General features: G+C 44.7%; 1 protein-coding gene across 3 annotated transcripts in view; it reads right to left on the reverse strand.

Moving 5' to 3' along the window:
* Positions 1-812: 812 nt before the first annotated feature.
* BBS7 (Bardet-Biedl syndrome 7) overlaps positions 813-23,256 on the reverse strand; it is a 63,265-nt gene continuing 40,821 nt past the window's right edge. For all 3 annotated transcript variants that reach the window (XM_089672157.1, XM_089672156.1, XM_089672158.1), the window contains 2 exons: positions 17,663-17,786; positions 813-1,586 (listed from right to left, as the gene is read on the reverse strand). In XM_089672157.1, coding sequence (XP_089528283.1) covers positions 1,453-1,586; positions 17,663-17,786 — 258 coding nt within the window. In that variant the 3' untranslated portion in view covers positions 813-1,452. The remainder of the gene's footprint in view (positions 1,587-17,662; positions 17,787-23,256) is intronic.

A 23,256-nucleotide genomic window follows, 5' to 3' on the forward strand; every position in this document is an offset into this window, starting at 1 on the left:
TTATTCGCACTGATTATTGTATTGGTGTCATTGGGAATGTCAGTGACACCAAGTCAGTTCTCCCCAGTGTCAGAATGCCCGCCGTAGTCCCACTATAAGTCGCTGATCGCCTCTATTACTAGTAAAAATAAATTAAAAAAAAAGCCCAGTATCTATACCGCCATTTGTAAACGCTATAACATTCACGTAAACCAATTAATTTACACGTATTGGTATTTTTTTTTAGCAAAGACATATAGCAGAATACATTTTGGCCTAATATTATGACAAAATTTGATTTTTTAGATTTTTTTTGGACATATTTAATAGCATAAAGGCAAAAATATTGGGGTCTTTTTTTGTTTATAGCGCAAAAAATAAAAATTGCACATGTGATCAAATACCACTGAAAGAAAGCTCTATTTGTGAAAAAAAAAGGACATAAATTTCATTTATGTAAAACGCTGCATGATAGTTTTTTTGTCAAAATTATCGGTCTTTTTTCTTATAGCACAAAAAATAAAAAATGCACAGGCGATCAAATACCACCGAAAGAAAGCTCTATTCGTGGTAAAAAAGACGTAAATTTCATTTGGGTACAGCATTGCATGACTGCGCAATTGTCAGTTAAAGTAACGCAGCGCCGTAACGCAAAAAATGACCTGGTCAGGAAGGGGGGTAAATCCTCTGGAGGGCAAGTGGTTAATATCACTTTAAAGAGCTAATGTGATGGTTAGCAAGAGAACCTGACGTTTTGCCCTAAATAGGCAAAAAGATAGTTTCTCTCTGATAAAAGCATATGAATCTGGAGTATAAATACTGAGGTCACAACATTGTCAGCAAAAACAGTGTTTATTGTAGTTCATCAGATAACATCTATACAGACTAATATATAAAAATATAGCCTTTCCTATGTACCATTACATATTTACAACTAATCATTGTTAATTCAAATGACATTAGCTAAGAATGCTAATAACAATGATCTATATATTGCTTCATCAAGCTGATATTGATTGGTAAAGATGGGTTTTATTTACAGCACAATGTACACATAAGCTGTATGAGACCTCTGAGGAGGCTGTAAACTAGGTGTTCCTTTCAAATTGTACATCGCATAAAGAGGGAGCTGTAAGAAGCAACCAATTCAATGCTCCCATGCAATTGACACAATTGCTATTGAAACTCTTAGTGACTGTGCCTCAAACATTCAGCCAGGCTGGAATCCTATGCTTTGTGTTGTTGATTAGCTATAATTGCATATACAAGTCAAGAGATGGTATGCTAAGCTTTCAACAGATCAGATCCCATGGTGAGGACATATTAAAATCCCTGAAAGGCATAACGCAAAAAAAAAACAAACACAACAACAAAAGAGTGATACTAAAGAAACACAATCTATCCTATACAATAAATACTGTACATAGTTGCTATAATTCACAGTACTCGAGCAATTCATAAAGTTGATGCTTCTTATGCAGTATCAAAGAATGTCATCAAAGCGTTCTGGTCATAATTATCCAAAATCTCCAGCAAGAGAGGCACTTTAGTTTTCACATTTGTGCCTTTGAATTTGAACTTATCAATGAAGAGATCTGTTATCATTCCTACAAAACAAAAAAAGTAAATGTTAAAAATCTTTCAGTTGGCTATTTGTAACAAAAGGAGCTGCCTAGCAATATTTTCCTACATTTATTAAGGGGCTCGATAATAATTTATTTAGGTGATAAATACACCAAAATATCTAACAGGGCATGTAAAGTCCAAGGTTCCGTTGCAAGAAACCAGAGAAGACATCCAAGGAGACTAAAAAAGAGGGCTAGATAGTTACTAAAGCACAGTGTAACAAAAGCTGGCCATAAACTAATAGATTTTTGTACGAAAAAAAAAAAAAATGTACAAAAATTTTCAGTACATTTGGTGACTTATGTTGATCAAAAGTACATCAAAATTGTATTTGCTTTCAACATTCAAATTTGGAATGAATGGACTTTCCCGAATGAACCGCAATCATTGTTAGAAATGTGTTATTTCGAGAAAAAAATTTCATCTTTGATTTTCTCATCACTGTGGTAAAAAAAACAAATGTTGATTTGATCCTGCTAATGATTAGAAAATAAAATGAATGGGTTGGGGGACATAGTAGACAGGGGGAAGCTATGCACGTTTCAAGAGTTAAAGAGCAAAAAAGGATTTATTTTTTACATTAGATGAATTTAGATATTACCAATTAGGATATTTTGTCTCAATGCTCCCCCAACCACTGAGGATGCCAGAGGACATGCTTCCATTTGAAACAATTTTGAGTTCTAGCATAGTACATAAACATGTAACCTCTAGGATATATAAGATCCTTACTGAATGGATGGGATCTGAACCTCCGTTATTCTTAGAGAAATGGAAAAGAGAATTGGGTACAAAAATGAATGAGCAACAGGAGAATAAAATGTTTAAGTCGATGCACGGGGTGGTGAATATGAACACAGTAGAAATGAATTATAAATGTTTAACTAGATGGTATTTTACACCGAGTGTGGCAGATAAACAAAGAGAAGAAATTTCACCACTATGTTGGAGGGGATGTGGGGTCAGGGGGACAATGGCTCACATATGGTGGGAGTGTTCAAAAATACAGGGGTTTTAGCAAAAAATAATTCAATATATACAGGAGATCTTGGGGAAAACTATTCAAAAGGACCCGTGGGTGTGCCTATTCTATAAGTCAGATGTCAGTGAAATAATATAAAAATAGTATATTATACCATCTAATCAGCGCTGCAAAAGGTTTAATCCCCAAATTTTAGCAGGCACAGAACCCCCCAACAATGAGGGACTGGATAGATAAGATCAAGCATATAAATAAGATGGAAAAGCTATACCATATAGAGGCAGACAGAATGGAAACATTTAGAAAGGACTGGAGTAAGTGGTATGATTTTAAGACATCTGAAAAATACCTTGAAGTGATGGGTACCTCGGTAGTAGAGTTGGAGAATTAAACTGATTAAATGGACAGTCGAAAAGTGAAGAGAGAATATAGGGTTTAGACTTAGATGGATAAACAGGGTAGGAAGGAAATGGAAAGAATTACTTGGACAGGGGTAATTTATTGGAGAGGGAGGGATAAGGGGGGGGGGGGGTGGAAATAGGGGTAAAGAAGTTATCTGGATTGTATGTGTTTTTATAAATTATATAGTGAAGCGCTTATATCACATAAATACAGTAAAGTGCATTAAAAAATAAAAATGAATATAAATATAATTCTAATAATCCTGTGTAACAACTCTATGTAATAGATGTTAATGCCTCCCTCTGGTGGAAGAAAAAAATAATGCAACCAAATATAATTAAACTATAATAATATAGCACACACTTTAAGAACCTATTATAATGTGCATATATCAAAATTCATAACGAAATGTGAATATAAGTGAAACAAATTAATTAACCACAGGAAATAGTGCCTAATTCATACACATGACATATACATCATAAGTGAAACAAAAAAAATGTCCATGCATGTGACTGTGCTTTTAGAAAACACACGTGATCTCCACTTCTAGGTGCAAATACTCTCCTCCAAATGGCAGCAATGCCTGCTCACCTCCCCTCCTTGACCCACACAGGGCCCAAAAGCAGTTACCACCTCAATGGTGTATCTCCTCTGGCAGACTCCTTATTCCTCCTCCTCTCTTATTCAACTCATAGAAAGACAAGAAAACTTTCCATAGTGTAGTATATTTAATTAGGAAAAAGGTAAAACTACAAAACGTTCCACTCACATGGTCCTCTTCATCAGTAAGCGTTTTTACCACAGCCTATGGGTAAATCTGCATGCACTTGGGGGAATCCAATATGGCCGCGGCGTCCGGACATGCGTCACCAGGAAATGACGAACCGACGCGTTGCGTCACGTGCGTCGTGACTTCATCAGGGTTGATGAAGTCACGACGCACGTGACGCAACGCGTCGGTTCGTCATTTCCTGGTGACGCATGTCCGGACGCCGCGGCCATATTGGATTTCCCCAAGTGCATGCAGATTTACCCATAGGCTGTGGTAAAAACGCTTACTGATGAAGAGGACCATGTGAGTGGAACTTTTTGTAGTTTTACCTTTTTCCTAATTAAATATACTACACTATGGAAAGTTTTCTTGTCTTTCTATGAGTTGAATAAGAGAGGAGGAGGAATAAGGAGTCTGCCAGAGGAGATACACCATTGAGGTGGTAACTGCTTTTGGGCCCTGTGTGGGTCAAGGAGGGGAGGTGAGCAGGCATTGCTGCCATTTGGAGGAGAGTATTTGCACCTAGAAGTGGAGATCACGTGTTTTCTAAAAGCACAGTCACATGCATGGACATTTTTTTTGTTTCACTTATGATGTATATGTCATGTGTATGAATTAGGCACTATTTCATGTGGTTAATTAATTTGTTTCACTTATATATTCACATTTCGTTATGAATTTTGATATATGCACGTTATAATAGGTTCTTAAAGTGTGTGCTATATTATTATAGTTTAATTATATTTGGTTGCATTATTTTTTTCTCCCACCAGAGGGAGGCATTAACATCTATTACATAGAGTTGTTACACAGGATTATTAGAATTATATTTATATTAATTCATTTTTATTTTTTAATGCACTTTACTGTATTTATGTGATATAAGCACTTCACTATTTTTTCTTTTTGTTTGCACTTATTGGTATTAGTCAAGTGATAGCAGCTGTATTATAATAATCATTCCATTGAGCGCAGGAGGATTCCTTATATTTTGATAAATTATATATTGTTGATCTATGTACTGAAATAAAACTTAATAAAAGATATTAATAAAAAAAAAAAGAAAAGAAAATCCCATGTCCAGGCATCTGTGCTCCCTATTCTTCTCTGTACCTGACACAGGGGAGCTGGATCACACGACTGGCCTTGAAAGGGCTGATAATTGTAAGTATATACATCTTTTTTACATAGATTAGTCAGCATAGGTGTTAGGAGGGGAGATTTTTAAGATTAGTTAGGTTTAGGGCCAGTTAACACCTCATAAACGCAGTGGGGATGTGTTCTGGATGAGTTTCTGCATGTGTGCTTTCCCCCCTCTTTTTTCTTCAATAGGGGCATCTGCATTATTTATGTATTTTGCCACGTTCCAGTACAGTTCTGGGCAAAATAAATGCTGCATATTCTACCTTTTTTCTCTCTCCCAGGACTGGAACTTACTGCACTGGTGTGAACTATGCCACTGGAACCCATATAACCTACTGTCCATGCGCTTTTGATGCAGAACAAAAAAAACCACACTGGACTGCATCTGGTGTGAATCGGCCCTCACTCCTGGTTCACATATCTGCGGCCATGTGGGCCGTATTTTGCGTGGGCAAGAGAGCCCATTAATTTGAATGAACTCCTGTGCCCCGGGACACGCAGGGAAGTCCCTGAACTTCTTTGGAAACTGCAGCTCACATGGGAATGAGGTTCCCAATATGGTTGTGATTTCCAGTGCATGGGTGTACCATTAGAAGTAATGGCACCTGCCCGCGGGTCCCGCACTGCTCTGTGTGGGTGGTGCGGCTGCAGGTATTTTTGTGCAGATGGCTGCAGCCGCACCACCCGCACATATGTGAACCTAGCATGAGACAGGAATTTTACTTTAAGCCTTCCTGGTGACTGCAGTCGTATCTCTGACAAATCAGGAGGCAAGTCAGACCACAATAGAGTGACTGCTGCTTCCAAATAGAGAGCAGCAGTCTTATCTACAGCCCACTGCCCAAGGGGGGTGATTTTATAATGGCTATGGTGCCAATAAAAGCCTAAGAAATGTAACATGTTTAAAAAAGCTGTGCATTCTACACAACAATTTATCTACTTATGCAGTTTTTACAGAAAGAAGAGTTAGCAATTACTATGCTTTATTCAGCTACATTTTACAAAGCGCATAAAAATGACAACATGGGAACAACTGTTAACCACTTGACCTGCGGAAGGTTTTACTCTCTTCATGATGAGGGCATTTTTTGCAATTCACCACTGTGTTACTTTAACTGGCAATTGCTTGGTCATGCAACACTGTACCCAAATGAAGTTTATAGAATTTTTTTTTCGCACAAATAGAGCTTTCTTTTGGTGATATTTGATCACCACTGAGATATTTATTTAAAAAAACGAAAAAAGACAAACTTTTGAAAAAAGAAAAAGATATTTTCTACTTTCTGTTATAAAACATATCCAATAAAATCAAATTTCTGCATAAAGTTAGGCCAAAATGAAATTTGCTACATGTCTTTAGTTAAAAAAAAAATCCCAATAAGTGTATAATAATTGGTTTGTGTGAACGTTATAGCATATACAAACTAATTATCTATCTATCTATCTATATATATATCCACACACACACACATAATACTGGAATTTACGCAGCTATAGATGCTATACTTGTAATGGCAGTGATCAGCATCTTATAGTGTGACGGTGATAGTGTGATGGGCAAACTGGCACCAACAGACATTGGCTGGGAAGGACATTGACTGATACTGACGTGGCTAGTGACACTAATACAGTGATTATAGTATACACTGTAGTAATGACACTGGCTGGAAAAAAGTTATCAAGGGGAAATTAAGGGGTTAACTGTGTGCCTAACAAGTGTAATGTGTGCTACTTTTACTCACAAATCTGGCTGCTTTTTCTCCCTGAACTCAGAGATGATTTCAATAAGAAGTAACATAGTTACATAGTTAGTCTAGCTGAAAAAAAAAAGACAAAAGTCCATCCAGTTCAACCATTAGAAAAAAAAAAAAGTTATAATCCTATACCCACAGTTGATCCAGAGGAAGGCCAAAAAAAAAACAAAACAGCAAAGCATGATCCAATTTGCTCCTGCAGGGAAAAAAATTCCTTCCTGATCCCCCAAGAGGCAATCGGATATTCCCTGGATCAACTTTATCTATAAATGTTAGTATCCAGTTATATTCTGTGTATCTAAGAAACAATGCAGACCGTTTTTAAAGCAATCCACTGAGCTGGCCAGAACCAACTCTTGAGAAAGTCTATTCCACATTTTCACAGCTCTCACTGTGAAGAAACCTTTCCATGTTTGGAGATTAAATTTCTTTTCCTCCAGACGTAAAGAGTGCCCCCTTGTCCTCTGTGATGACCTCAGGGTGAATAACTCTACACCGAGTTCACTATATGAACCACTGATGTATTTATACATGTTGATCATATCCCCCCTTAATCTCCTCTTCTCGAGAGAATAAATTCAGTTCCTGTGTATCTTTCCTCATAGCTGAGCTCCTCCATGCCTCATCAGTTTGGTTGTCATCCTCTGCACTTTCTCCAGTTCCCCAATGTTCTTTTTGTGAATTGGTGCCCAAAACTGAACTGCATATTCCAGATGAGGTATTACTAATGATTTGTACAGGGGTAATATGATATCTCTCTCTCTGGAGTCTATACCTCTTTTATTACAAGTGTGGATTTTGCTCGCTTTAGAAACTGCAGCTTGGCATTGCATGCCATTATTAAGCTTGTGATCTACCAGAACTCTCAGATCCTTCCCGACTATTGATTCCCCCAGTTGTACCCCCCCTAGTACAGTTGTGTGCAAAATAATACCAGTCAGACATCACTAACCTGATCAATCACTGTTTTTGGTAGAAATGATATTTCTACATGGCAAATAATTTACTAGCAGGTGTAGTAGAGTAATAGAAATCCAACAGACCCAACAGTCATGACATGCATGCTGCTGATTCTGTGTAATTGAATCACTAATTGAAAGGGGCATGTTCAAAATAATAGCAGTGTGGAGTTCTATTAGTGAGGTCATTCATTCTTTGAAAAACAGGTGGCAATTATTGCCCTTATTTAAGGAAGGAAGGCAGCAAATGTTGTACATGCTGGTTACAGTGCATTTCTCTCTGAAATTGAGGAAAATGGGTCGTTCCAGACATTGTTCAGAAGAACAGCGTACCTTGATTAAAAAGTTGATTGGAGAGGGGAAAGCATATAAAGAAGTGCAGAAAATGATAGGCTGCTCAGCTAAAATGATCGCAAATGCTTTAAAATGGCAACCAAAACCTGAAACACGTGGAAGAAAGCGAAAAACTAACATTCGAATGGATAGAATAGCCAAAATGGCAAGGACTCAGCCAACAATCAGCTCCAGGAAGATCAAAGAAGGTCTAAAGTTACCTGTGAGTACTGTTACAATTAGAAGACGCCTATGTGAAGCCAAGCTATCTGCAAGAAGCCCCCGCAAACTCCCACTGTTGAAAAAAAGACATGTGCTGAAGAGGTTACAATTTGCCAAAGAGCACATTGACTGGCCTAAAGAGAAATGGCGCAACATTTTGTGGACTGGTGAAAGTAAGATTGTTCTTTTTGGGTCTAGTGGCCGGAGACAGTTTGTCAGACGACCCCCAAACACTGAATTCAAGCCACAGTACACTGTGAAGACAGTGAAGCATGGTTGCGCAAGCATCATGATATGGGGATGTTTCTCATACTAAGGTGTTGGGCCTATTTATCGCATACCAGGGATCATGGATCAGTTTGAATACATCAGAATACTTGAAGAGGTCATGCTGCCTTATGCTGAAGAGGAAATGCCCTTGAAATGGGTGTTCCAACAAGACAACGACCCCAAACACACCAGTAAACGTGCAATATCTTGGTTCCAGACCAACAAGATTGATGTTATGGAGTGGCCAGCCCAATCCCCGGATCTCAATCCAATAGACAACTTGTGGGGTGACATCAAAAATGCAGTTTCTGAGGCAAAACCAAGAAATAGAGAAGAACTGTGGAATGTAGTCCAATCATCCTGGGCTGGAATACCTGTTCACAGGTGCCAGAAGTTGGTTGACTCCATGCAACACAGATGTACAGCAGTTCTCAAAAACAGTGCCTATACAACTAAATATTAATTAAGTGATTCAAAGGAAAGCAAAATCTTCAAACATTTTTCAGTTTATATAGTGAATGTTTGAGTTTGTAAAGAAGAATACAAACACTGCTATTTTTTTGAACAGTCTAATATTCACTTTTCTTCAATTGTTTTAGAGGAACAACACAAATTTGATATATTTATCTTCATGTTTTGATTTGGAATAGAATGTGTAGTGTTCCCAATGCATTTGTGTGTATGGAAATAAAAGCTATTAGAAGGATTCTGAGCTTTATTCACTTTTTTCAACACACTGCTATTATTTTGAACACAACTGTATGTATGATGCATGCATATTCTTAGCCCCCAAGTGCATACCCTTACATTTATCAACATTAAACCTCATTTGCCACATAGTTGCCCAATTAAACAGTGCACTGAGATCAGCTTGTAAATTCAAGACATCCTGCAAGGATGTTATTCCAATGCAAAGCTTGGTGTCATCTGCAAAGACTGAAATGGTATTTTTAATCCCAGACCCTATATTGTTTTTAAATACTGTATATTAAAAGGTAAGGGTCCCAACACTGAACCTTGGGGTACACCACTGACAACCCTAGACCATTCAGAGTATGAATCATTAACCACTACTCTTTGAAAATGATATTTTATCCAGTTTTCTATCCATTTACATACAGATTTTTCCAAGCCCTTGGACTTTACCTTACACATTAGCCATGTGGGGGGAACTGTGTCAAACGTTTTTGCAAAATCCAAGTATACCACGTCCACCACCACAGATCGCTACAAAGTTCTGTGTGTTTGTAAACACAAAACTCTATGCTGTGATTGGCCGCAGCCGATCAACAGGTTTCAGCCAAAATCATTAGCTGAAACCTGCTGTTGGCTCCCGCTGCGGTCTCAGCCAATGAGGAGAGGTAGGTACTGGGGGGGGCACTGCTGAAAACAGAAGGTTTTGTACCTTCATGCATGAAGGTAACACAACCTTGAGCCTTTACAGACACTTTAGGCCCAATATAGCAAAAAATATTGCATTCTGGCAACTGTGTGAGATTACTAACTGTAATGCTAGTATTCAGTGTATACATTCTCTTCTAATTTTTATAGGCCTTTATTAAGCAGGCCAAACTTTTCAGTAAAAGTGATAGTGCAGGGGTTACAATCATTTACATTGACAGGGATGCTTACAGCGATCACTTCTGAAATAAAATTTAAAATAAAACTGCTGCTGTAATGGCTTAAAAAGTGTTAGCTGGGCTATAATGTTTGTTGCTGAAAGTTCATCTAAAACTACTCTGTCCACAAACTGACAACGCTGCAGTTATTTAACAGCAGATTGAATAGTGTTTTCATCCTTTTTCAGAAGTAGAAAATGAAAGCTCTACTGGCAGCATCAGCAGGTAATAAAATGTGCGGGCTGAAAGGGAACTCAGAAAAACAAAAAACTGACAGTGTCAGTGCTTTTGACATACTACAGCATATAATATATAGTACCATATAGTTCTATTGTAAAGACTGAACCCTCACAATTGAAAACTAATCCAGTTGGGTTGCATACACGGTAATAAATATGGGGCTCTTTGTTTTTGTTTTTTTTAAGTGTCACTAAAAATTGTATTTTTTAAGTTTTGGATAGAGTAGAGAGGGATCAGAACTCTTGAGAGGTTGCATTGCTGTCTGTGTCCCTGTTAGGGAGGTTCACCCTCCCCTTTTGCTCTGTTTACCGTTATCATCGAAAATAAATCCCAAATTTTGGGTTAACATCAGAACAGTAATATTGGAGGGGAAATCCTCCAATGGGGAAACTAGAACAGAACACACATGGCAAAAAACCCACTGACAAGGGTTCAAACCCTCCCTTACTCCAAAATCCAAAATGGGAAAAAAAAGTTTTGTTTTTGGTCAAACTTTAAATGCATCTAACCCAAAAAACACAAATTTAATATGATGCAGCTTACCAGTTCTTAAGATGTGGTGGCTGTGTTTTCATTTTTCAAGCATTATTTTCACCTGGTAAACCTGCAAATAATACACTTTCTGTCCCTTCATGGCTACATTCTGCTTTTCATTTTATCTATGGATAGAGCCATTGCAATAACCCAGGTTGGACTCCAAATACATATGTCCTTGTTCATCTCTATTACAGACTGAGTTGACGAGACTAGTATTTACACAAGAAAGATAAACATGTTTTTGCTTTTTTTTTTAAGCTAACAGGATGTGACAAGGACACTGTTTCTGGAAAGATCAACAGGCATTTTTGGTACATGCTGAAAATGTTTTGAGCTTGAAAAATTAAAACTAAGGCAGTCATCACATCCTAGGACTAATAAGCTGCAATTTTTGGTTTAGATATGCTTTAACTGCTAAGTGCCATAGAATGGGTTAAAATACCAAATGCTGGCAGCCTGTGGGAGAGTCTGACCACTGCTGTCTCATACAAACTAGCAGCTCAGCAATCCAACAGCCCTACCAAACACTGCTCAAATCAAAACCACTCTGCATAAAGTAAAATATTCTATCATAATCTGATTCGCTCAGGCTTGTCACCTCTAGACTAAATGTTTGCCCCCTACCATTCACAAAACATAGAGCGGCTCACACATGTGCAGTGGGAAGCCAGCTGTGAATACCACAAGGAGTCACAATTGGCTTCCCACATTAAAGATGCCTGCGTTAGGGACCTGAAGCCCATCAAAGAGCTGATCAGGGTGAAGACGGTGGTGGATCCTTGTACAGGTAAGGGTCTAGTTATCGACTTTTAATTTTTTTTGTTCCCAGGCTGAAGGACCTCTTTAATATGTATATTTTGTATATAGCATAGCATGTCTGCCTGCTGAAAATATGTAGTTACTCAGGGCTTGAAAAAGCCGCTCGCCCGCTCGTCAAATGCGAGGAGAAATTCTTGTGTGGCGAGCACAGATGATGGAGCGGCTGCACCTGCGCTCCAAGCCTCATTGTGAAGCCGAGTTTCGGTTTCAAGCTTCTTCGGCACCATTACACTGGCAGCACCGCTGAGGGGACAGGTGCAGGAGAGGTCCGCTGAGAGGAGACACCCTCTCCACCGCCGCGGGGGACTCGAGGAGAGGTCCGCTGTCAGGGCTCCCAGGTATGACCAGAGGTGTGTGACTGAAGCAGGGAAACGCAGACCTCAGATATGTTATAAACAATATAATTTATTAACACTAACAGTACAAACATAAACGCAGTGCAATACTAAAACATAATACGGTGCAAACAAACCAAACCAAACCACCCACAGATAACAGTATATACAAGCAAGCGTCGTCAGGCAGGCCGGGTCAATATCAATTGGGCAGGTAGGTACAGGGGGAGCAAGCGGAGAATGGTCGGGGTCACAGGCCAGGTTCAGCAGGTAGCAAGCAGCATAGTACAGAGGGTCAGGCAGAGGGATGGTCCGGGTCACAAGCCAGGGATCAGAACAGGTAGCAAGCAGCGTAGTACAGAGGGTCAGACAGAGGGATGGTCAGGGTCACAAGCCAGGATCAGAGCAGGAGAAGTCAGCAAAGGAACAGAAACAGGATGCAGGACAGATACAGGGCCCAGGACAAACACAACACCAAGGCAGAGTCTGCAAGTCTGGCCATCCCTTAAATACCCCAGTATCATCAGTTCCAGGTGTTAGCTGGCTGAAAGGTTGAGTCTCTGATTGCTGGGAGCACCCGCTGGCCAGCCCTGGTACTGCAGATCAAAAGGCAGGTGAGTCCCACCATTGCTGGCCAGTCCATTCCTAACAGTACCCCCCCCTCAACGAGCGGCCTCAGGACGCTCCAAACAGTCCTAGCTGGGCAAAATGTTCCACCGCCCGGGTCTGGCAACTGGCGGGATATCAAAGACTGGCACACCGGGCAGGACTCCGGGCAGCGGCACACCGGGCTGGACTCCGGGCAGCAGCACACCGGGCAGAGGCACACCGGGCAGAGGCACATCGGGCAGAGGCACATCGGGCAGGACTCCGGGCAGAGGCACATCGGGCAGGACTCCGGGCAGAGGCACATCGGGCAGGACTCCGGGCAGAGGCACATCGGATTACCAGGCGAAGCAGCAGGCAGCGGGCCACCAGGCGGAGCAGCAGGCACCGGGCCCCCGGGCGGATCAGCAGGCACCGGGCCCCCGGGCGGGGCGGCAGGCTCCGGGCCCCCGGGCGGATCAGCAGGCTCCGGGCCCCCGGGCGGGGCGACAGGCTCCGGGCCCCCGGGCGGGGCGACAGGCTCCGGGCCCCCGGGCGGGGCGACAGGCATCGGGCCCCCAGGCGGGGCGACGGGCATCGGGCCCCCAGGCGGGGCGACGGGCATCGTGCCCCCAGGCGGGGCGACGGGCATCGTGCCCCCAGGCGGAGCGGCGGGCGCCGGACCTCCAGATGGAGCGACAGGTCTCGGGCCCTCAGGCGGAGCGGCGGGCGCCGGACCCCCAGGAGGAGCGACAGGTCTCGGGCCCTCAGGCGGAGCGGCGGGCGCCGGACCCCCAGGTGGAGCGACAGGTCTCGGGCCCTCAGGCGGAGCGACAGGCGCCGGACCCCCAGGCGGAGCGACAGGTCTCGGGCCCTCAGGCGGAGCGGCGGGCGCCGGACCCCCAGGAGGAGCGACAGGTCTCGGGCCCTCAAGCGGAGCGGCGGGCGCCGGACCCCCAGGAGGAGCGACAGGTCTCGGGCCCTCAAGCGGAGTGGCAGGTGCCGGACCCCCAGGCGGAGCGACAGGTCTCGGGCCCTCAGGCGGAGCGACAGGTCTCAGGCCCCCAGGCGGGGCGGCGGGCGCCGGATCCCCAGGCGGAGCGACAGGTCTCGGGCCCCCAGGCGGAGCAGCGGGCACCGAGACACCAGGCACGACAGTGGGCTCCGAGTCAACTGGTATGACCGCAGGCACTGGGTCAGACATTGGATGGTCTGGCTGGACAGCGGGCATCGGGTCACCAGGCATCAGGTCATTTGGCTCGACAGCGGGCACCACGTCATCTGGCAAGGCAGTGGGCTCCGAGTCAACTGGTATGACCGCGGGCACTGGGTCAGACATTGGATGGTCTGGCTGGACAGCGGGCATCGGGTCACCAGGCATCAGGTCATTTGGCTCGACAGCGGGCACCGCGTCATCTGGCAAGGCAGTGGTCTCCGAGTCAACAGGCACGACAGTGGGCACCGGGTCATCAGGTACCGGATTGTCTGGCTCGACAGCGGACATCGGGTCATCAGGTATGACAGCGGACACTAGGTCACCAGGCATCAGGTCATTTGGCTTGCCAGCGGGCACCGCGTCATCTGGCAAGGCAGTGGGCACCGAGTCACCAGGTACGACAGCGGGCTCTGAGTCAATTGGCACGACAGCGGGCACCGGATCAGGTACCGGATCATCTGGATCAACAGCGGGCATCGAGTCAACTGGCCTAATAGGATCGTCAGGCTGGATCAGTTCATCATGCTGGGTAGAGGCATTAGGCCGAGTAGAGGCATCAGGCCGAGTAGAGGCATCAGGCCGAGTAGAGGCTTCAGGCTGAAGAGAGGCATCAGGCCGAGTACAGGCATCAGGCCGAGTAGAGGCTTCAGGCCGCGTAGAGGCTTCAGGCCGCGTAGAGGCTTCAGGCTGAGGAGAGGCTTCAGGCCGAGTAGAGGCATCAGGCCGAGTACAGGCATCAGGCCGAGTAGAGGCATCAGGCCGAGTAGAGGCATCAGGCTGCGTACAGGCATCAGTCTGAACCACGGAAGGCAGGCTCACCGGTTTGGATACTGGCAGGATGGTACTGGTTGGAAAGAATTTTCGCTTTTTTCTGGTTTTAACTACTGGAGCACTGCAAGTAAACGCAGGTCTGCAAACGAATGGAGCAGCTGGAGACAGAGAAGAACTGGAGGATGGAACAGGAGAGGGAGCAGTTGCTACAGAGGGCTTTTTTACAGGGTTAAAGGCAGGATAGGTGCAGCGAGTGGGAACAGGGTACTGACATGCGGTAGATAGCCAAGTATACTGGGCTGTAACTGGAGGAGCTGGTGGGAATACAGGAGTAGAGTTAGAAGCAGGACTGGGTCTTTGTAAGCTGACTGAGGCTGGGTGCAACAAATCTGTCCATGTCTGCAGTAGGGGTTGAACAAAGCTGAGCTTACACAAAGTCTGTCTGGTCAATGACTGCACTGCGTTTATACAATCTCTCAGTGTCTGTGGTGAACATGTGGAATAACGCTCCAGAAAGTAACCCACATCATCCTCTAATAACCACACCAGGGACTCTACCTGGTCTGCACTAAATGGTGGCAAAAATTCATCCCTGCATTCGGGGGAACCAGATGAAACCAACTCTGCACAAACCTCAATCAATGGCTGCACCTCAGAGAACACTGTGCCCTGATCTACTAGAACATGAGCGAGCCGTATACATTCTAGCAATTCATCCCGGGTATACTCCTTCAGAGTTTGATAAGCATACTCCCTGTCATCAAACACTAGCAGATATAAATACTCAACCTCCTCAAGATCCATCCTTCCCATCAACAAGCCAAGATGGCTTCCCTGTGCAGCCACTTCTGGTCAGGATTGGCCTTGGTGTAATGTCAGGGCTCCCAGGTATGACCAGAGGTGTGTGACTGAAGCAGGGAAACGCAGACCTCAGATATGTTATAAACAATATAATTTATTAACACTAACAGTACAAACATAAACGCAGTGCAATACTAAAACATAATACGGTGCAAACAAACCAAACCAAACCACCCACAGATAACAGTATATACAAGCAAGCGTCGTCAGGCAGGCCGGGTCAATATCAATTGGGCAGGTAGGTACAGGGGGAGCAAGCGGAGAATGGTCGGGGTCACAGGCCAGGTTCAGCAGGTAGCAAGCAGCATAGTACAGAGGGTCAGGCAGAGGGATGGTCCGGGTCACAAGCCAGGGATCAGAACAGGTAGCAAGCAGCGTAGTACAGAGGGTCAGACAGAGGGATGGTCAGGGTCACAAGCCAGGATCAGAGCAGGAGAAGTCAGCAAAGGAACAGAAACAGGATGCAGGACAGATACAGGGCCCAGGACAAACACAACACCAAGGCAGAGTCTGCAAGTCTGGCCATCCCTTAAATACCCCAGTATCATCAGTTCCAGGTGTTAGCTGGCTGAAAGGTTGAGTCTCTGATTGCTGGGAGCACCCGCTGGCCAGCCCTGGTACTGCAGATCAAAAGGCAGGTGAGTCCCACCATTGCTGGCCAGTCCATTCCTAACATCCGCTCTCCCCCGCTGCGGGGGACACGAGGAGAGGCCCGCTCTCCCCCGCTGCGGGGGACACGAGGAGAGGCCCGCTCTCCATTGCCATTGAAGTGGTATTTTGCATCAGAAAAAGGGTATTACACAAGTGTTGTTCCTGCTGTACAATGAAAACCATAGCAAATCTTGATGTGAAACTGGCTTCCTATTGCTTTTTGTCATCCAAAAAATGATTTTTTTTGGTGTTTTTTTTCTTAATTGAATAGAATGCAATCCACACACAGCCACTGAAGTGGTATTTTACATCAGAAAAAGGGTATTACACAAGTCTTGGTCCTGCTGTACAACACAATCCATGGCTGCTCTATTAGCACATCTTTGTAAAATGTTTACTAATGTTATGCCATGTTTTTTGGCATCTAAATAAGCACTTTTTTGTTTTTTCTTAATTCAATACTTCTCTGAGCTCTCTTTTAATAAGATGCTGGAGATAAAAAATGCAAAATGTTTACTATTGTTATTTATTTTATGCAATGTTTTTTGGCCATCAAAAGAGGCACTTTTTTCTTAATACCACACATCTCTAAGGTCTCTGCTGGAGATAAAAAATACAACATGTTTACAGTAACTATTATTCCATGTTTTTTGGCATCAAACTAAGCACTTTTTCTTATGCTATACTTCTGTAAACTAAACTTACATCTTTTAAAAGAGACTTTAGTTACTAAAGTCTCTTTTTAAAGATACAGGAGATAAAAAAAAAAAATACAAAATGTTCTCTACAGGTTGAAAGCTGTAAAACTTGATATTTTGATTGCACCCTATTGCTATTAAGCTATTGCTGTTATGTTTAAATTGACATAAAGCTATGTTATAATTGCAGTTTTTTATATTTTGGACTCTTTATTCTACTGAAAAATGTAATTTCATAAGCTTCAAGGGGGCATGATTGGGGGCAAGGCTGGGGTTGGAGGTGGACCTGGGCAAGGTTGGGTGGGGCAACTGGTGGAGAGTAAGGTTTGTGCCTGGCTAATAGGTCTAGACTCGAAATTTTAAACCCTGGTTACTATTATATATTCCAAATACCTCTGCTTAGCTTCCTCCCTCTGTTGCCTGTAACTAATCTCTGTATATTGCTTCTGTAAACAATAGCAATTAGACCACCCCTATTATTTATTTCAATCGATTACATTGGTTACTCTAGGACAAAAATTCCTGGTCATGCAAGGAATATAATTAGAGCAGCTTTATAGTGATGCATAGCAAATAATGCACCTAAGTTTATCATCCCTTCAATATATGTTCACTGCATATGTTTTTAGTTTCTCTTTGTCCTAACTGGATTCAGTAGGAGCTGGGAAGCTACTTGATACAATGGACAAATGTCTTATGGAAAATAATGGGTTATTCATGGCCTATTAATTTACAGTGACCTATTAATACAGTAGTCAATAAATATGGTCCTGGCTCACTGCATTTTACTGGTTTTCCTGTCTTAATTTATGTAGGAGTAGGGTTACACTAACTCAGAAAGGTCCTCCTTATCAATATTTTATACAAAAGACTTGGAGACCTCACCATAGAGCCTTTCAAGATGTGCCGGCTGTTTCTTATATTCCTCCTGGAGCTTGTCGGCTTCCTCCAGAATAGATCGATACTCTGGAATCAGAAAGTCAGTGTTTCCTTCGTGAACTTGCAGCTCCTTTCCCCAAAAAACAAAAAAAAAGACAAAAAAAACACAACTTCATTATTGCTATAGATCTTTATAAGCACTTTACTTTTTCAATCCAGAAATATGAAGACATCTTCTTTGTTCTTTATTATACTTTACTCATTTGGCTGTACTTCTGTGGATTATAGGCATGCATTTTATTCTGCACTCGTGATCTATTTTCAGCCAACAGCGGTCTAAAGCCTGACGTCACAGAGCCCGTCCAGGCTGGGGAAAGATTGCAACCATAAGGATGCAGGATCCACCCAGGAGCCTGGACCGACACCTGGCTTAGCCTCTCAGCTGTGCTGCTGGGAGACTAAGCCAGCTGCTCCCCCCTTCCCTAGCCTACCACTCCAGTGAGCGCTGGAGGGGCAAAGCAGACAGTGGTGACTGACAATCACCATTCTCTACTCAGAGCAACTGAGTAATCAACAGTGTTTGATCGCTCATTTCTCAGCCTTAGAGCCGTCAGGGGACAGATGTAGCATCGGATCAATGCTGTATCCACCTATGTAAGTATGATTTAAAAAAAAAATAATCCCAAACTTCTCTTTTAAAAAGATAAGAAAATAATGTATCATTTCCGTGGCTTGCTTACCAATCACATATAGACTTGTGATCACACAGGAGACAAACTAAGCCACAGGATATCAAGCACTGAGCTGCACATAAACTATATTTTCCAACTTCAAGAACTGGGCAGCTTGTAACAAAGAGGTTATGTTGGAAGGGGAAATGGGAGAGTAGTCAGACCAGTTTAAAACTCACAAAGAGGCAGATTTACAAAAAGCAGAGGAAAGAAACTGGTCAGTTCAGGTTTCATCTCTCAAATAAATCAAGAGCTGGGGCCAATCTAACTGGTAATCGTTCACATACAGCTCTGATCTTCATAGCTTTACGTTTTGCAAATAAGCTGCAATGTATAGCTTTTAATCATAAAAATGCATAAATTAGAGGCAAGATGTAAAGGTAGTAGTACGGACCTGACTGCAGAATTAATGTTATAAGGCCACAAAGCAGAAACTGATAAGGACAATATTTGCTAGAGAAATTCTGCATATAGGAATAAAAACCTCTTGGTGTCCAACCTTCTGCAGGCAAGGTCTACACAGCATTACACTGACAATCCTAGAAAAGTCCCAAAATGCTGCAAATTCTACTGGCTTTGCATAACACTGTTTGGAAAAATGGTCATTTACCAAGAAAGGAAAAATGGGATTTTTTTGTACTCACCATAAAATCCCTTTCTCTGAGTTCATCGACGGACACAGTGGCTTCCTCTTTAACATTTACGATGCAGAGTTTTATAGCCCCACCTACAGTAGTAGGACACTAGGCATGAAAAAAAAAAAGTTTTATACCCCTCTCTGAGTATAAAACCCCCTCTCTGCTATAGGTCTCCAGTCCGTCACAAGCAGTGTCAAAGGAGAGATCTCCCTAGTGGAGTGGATACTGTGTCTGTCAATGAACTCGGAGAAAGGCATTTTTTTGGGGAGTACAAAAAAATCCCATTTTCTCTTCCGTTTATTGATGAACATAGCGGCTTGCTCTTAACATTATTGAAGCAGGGAATGTCTCAAGCAGTGCCAGAATGAGGTGTGGGCAACCATACAATGTAGAAAGAAAACCCCCCAGGGCAACAAGCCAACACTCCAAAAGACCCCAAAAGGGGAAGCCCAGGAGCCGTAAACAGCTGCCTGCAACACGTTGCAGTCAAAACTAGCATCAGAGGATGCCAACACATCAACTTTATAGAGCTTAGTAAACGTGTGCACAGATGAACAGGTCGCTGCCTTGCAAACATGAGAAACAGAATCCTGATGTAGGAACGCCCAGGAGATGCTAACCGCCCTAGTGGAGTATGCTGTAACGTGAAGGGAGATTCCTGCTCCTTAACAACATACTCCTGAACATTTTGCTGAATCCAATGATAAATAGGGGCAGAAGTCACTAGGCCCTTCACGGACCATCTGTGAGGACAAAGAGAAAATCGGACCTCTGAAGGGCAGCCGTTACAGAAAGATACACACGAATCGCATGGACCACCTCTTTAGGGTGTATCGGTCGAGGACACAGTGAGGGAAGAACAATATTCTCATTCAAATGAAAATACGACACAAATGGTAAAAAAAGGGAGGGGAAGGCCAAAGCACCACCTTGTCCTTGTGCAAAACCATATAAGGTGGCTTACAGGACAAAGCCGCCAACTCAGACACCCTCCGAACAGAAGTAATATCGATAAGAAAGGCAACTTTTTGCGAAAGCGTAAGCAAGGGGATGTCCCGAATGGCCTAAAATGGAGGCTTCTGAAGAGCAGACAGCAACAAATTCAAATCCCATGGTGACAAAGGGGAGCACACAGGTGGGACCATGTGAGGAACCCCCTGAATGAAAGTACGAACTAAAGAATGCATTGCTAAGGGCTGCTGAAAGAAAACAGCCAGAGCAGAGACTTGACCCTTGATCATACTCAACACAAGACTCTGATCAACACCCGAACCACAACAAAGGAACGAGGATGGAACCCCAAGGCTTCGCACCAACCACTATAGGCTCTCCAGGTGTGATGATAAATCTTCCGGGAAGTAGACTTATAGGCCTTCAACATAGTCAGAATCACCAAGCCAGACAACCCTTCAGAACCTGGCTCTCAATAGCCATGCCTCCAAAGCCAGCAATGGTAAAGCAGGGTGGAAGACCGGCCCTTAAGACAAGGTCTTTCCGAAGAGGCAGCCTCCAGTCGCACCACGTCAGCATACCACGGATGTAAGTGAGCTTCCCCCCCCGGACTCCAGCAACCCTGAGCAGAGTCCAATCCCTGCATCTTTCCCAGCCCAACAGGCTGGCATCTGTCGTGACCACAGTCCAGTGAACAGGGAGGAAGGACTTTCCATTCCGTGGAGCTGGGGACCTCATCCACCAAGGAAGGGAGGCCCTCATCTACCGTTCCAGGTGAATCAGAAGGTCCAAGGTGGCGGAAGCCCTGTTCCATTTTGATAGGATTTTGCTCTGCAGTGTTCTCGCATGAAACTGGGCATATGGAACCGCTTTGAAGGTAGCAACCATCAAGCCTAACACGTGCATGCAAAGAAGCAGAGAAAGCCACCTGCGAGCCAAGAGTTGCTGAACCACTGACTGTAGCTTCAAAAACTTCTCCGACAGAAGGAACACCTTGGCCTGCTCCGAACTGAGAACCAGATACTCCAGGCGCATGGACGGAGTCAAGACCGACTTCCTAAGCTTCAGGATCCACCCGAAGTTCCGTAGAGAATGCATGGTGATTTCCATACTAGGGAGGAACAAGTCTCCGCAAGCAGAAGCAAATCGTCCAGGTAGCCAATCACTGTGCTCTCCCATTTTCTCAATAAGGCCAGGACTGGGGCTAGGACCTTGGCAAAAACCCGGGAGGCAGAGGCCAGACCAAAGGACAACATTACAAATCGATAATACGCATCCCCGATGGGAAAATGTAGGAAGCGCTGATGCCCCTAGCAAATGGGGATGTGTAGGTAAGTGTCCTCGTTGTCCAAGGAGGCCAGGAAATCTCCCGAGCAAGAGAGGCCACCATTGAATGAACGGATTCCATCTTGAACTTGTGAACCCGCACAAAGACATTAAGGGCCTTTGAGATCCAGGATTGGGAGAACCCTGTCCACCTTGGGAACTGTGAACAGGTTGGAGCAAAATCCGCAAAAACGCTCCGAATCGGGTACTAGGACGACCACTCCATGGAGCAGCAGTTCTTGCACAGCCCCGTACAGGACTTGCAGGCGCAATGGCGAAAGCCGCAGATTGGAGAAAAAAATCTGTCCCGTGAAAGGGAATGAAACTCTAACTTGTATCATGAATGAGGGAGGTCCATGGGCTCGGAAACCTGCGATGACTCCCCCCCTCCCCCTCCTGGAAGCGGCTGGGGCAAATCTTCATGCTGAGGGAGACTTATCTGCAGGCTTGGAGGGCTTCTGGGGCCAGGGAAGCTTGGTGCTACCTGCAGTACTCTTGGAAGAGGAAGGTGCTCTTGCCCCCAGTGAGGTTCTTGATTATGTCATCCAGGGTAGCGCCAAAAAAAACGGTCAACCAGAAGGGGCAGGTCTGCCAGAACCTTCTTGGAGGTCTAGTCTGTCAACCAACACTTGAGCCAAAGGACCCATTGGAGCACAACGGCTGAGATGGACAGCAGAAAACAGATGCTTTGGCCTACTCCAATCCTTATAAACAAATCTGTCAAAATATTCGGGGTAAGGAAAAACCTTAGCAGCCCGAACTGGCTTGTGCGTACCAAAGGCACCATATCAGCTGCCCCCGCAGGGTCCTCAATCTTTAGTGTTTCATGCACCGAATCAATAGGTGTCGCTACCAATGCCTTCCCCTTTGTGACAACAGAGGCAGAGGACCCGTCCTCCTCATCCGAGGAATCAGGGGATGCGTCCTTGGGATCCGCAGTAAATGCGGAACTCACGGCCGCAGAATCTGGTTTGGTCACAGAATCGTCCGAGGCCGATGGCATGGGGCGCTTTTGGTGGCCAACTGCCACCTCCACACAGGACACGAATGTCTCCAGGATGGCCGACAATGCGTCTTGGGGAACCAAGGGACCCGGGACCTCCAGAGGGGCCCCAGAGGCGCAGCATGCTCCTGGGCTTCCATGGGACCAGTCCACCCAGCTAGATACTGCTGCAAGAAGGGGACCCGGACGCTCCTAGTTCAGAAGACCACCCCAGTACGAAGAGGGGAGAGAGAGAGACCCCCAGGGAGGGCTCATCACCACCGGCAGGAGCTGCCAGGGTGCCCATGTTTCCCGCTGTCCGTTCCGCACACTGTGTGTGCTGCCCCCACAAGCCCGAGGTTCCTGAAGGGAAATCCCTGCCGCTGACTAAGGGAAAATGGCCACCAAGGACCCCCCCAGCCAGTCTCCATCGCCTGAGAGCCACTCAGACCCCTCAAAAAATGGCTGCTGGCCAAAAACTCTGGAAAAATGCCCAACGCGCCTCGCACTAGAGGCCAGAGGCTAAAAACCTCCAAGAAAACAGACGTTGCAGCTACAATAACATGGTCTCCGGCCAACCCAGCCATATGCAGCGCGCCTCGGGCTCCCTGATCCAGGTAGGCCTGCAACTCCTTGACCTCCCCATCCAAAGTGGACACCTCCCCCCCACAGAGGACAAAGTCCCCTCCAGCCCCAGATGAACCCCAGACCGCAGGGGAAAGAGGTAGCTCACACTACCAGGGTCCAGCCAGGAATGAGGTACCTGGCCTAAGCCCGCACCTCCACTGTGGCTGGCAGTAGCCCCGCAGCCAGGTTTCCCAGGATGCTGCCACATGAAGAGGGAATGGATGTGTTGGATGAGAGGGACCCCGCAGGGCCGACCAGGGTGAAGCTGTGACAGATCGTCCTCTCCACCAAAGTGGGGGGGCCGTTGGCCAGGGGTACACTGTGACACAGACTACAGGCGCCCGG

Source organism: Staurois parvus, unplaced genomic scaffold (assembly GCF_062004578.1).
Source record: "Staurois parvus isolate SC_StPar_1 unplaced genomic scaffold, SC_StPar_1.0 ptg000122l, whole genome shotgun sequence".
NCBI lineage: Eukaryota > Metazoa > Chordata > Amphibia > Anura > Ranidae > Staurois > Staurois parvus.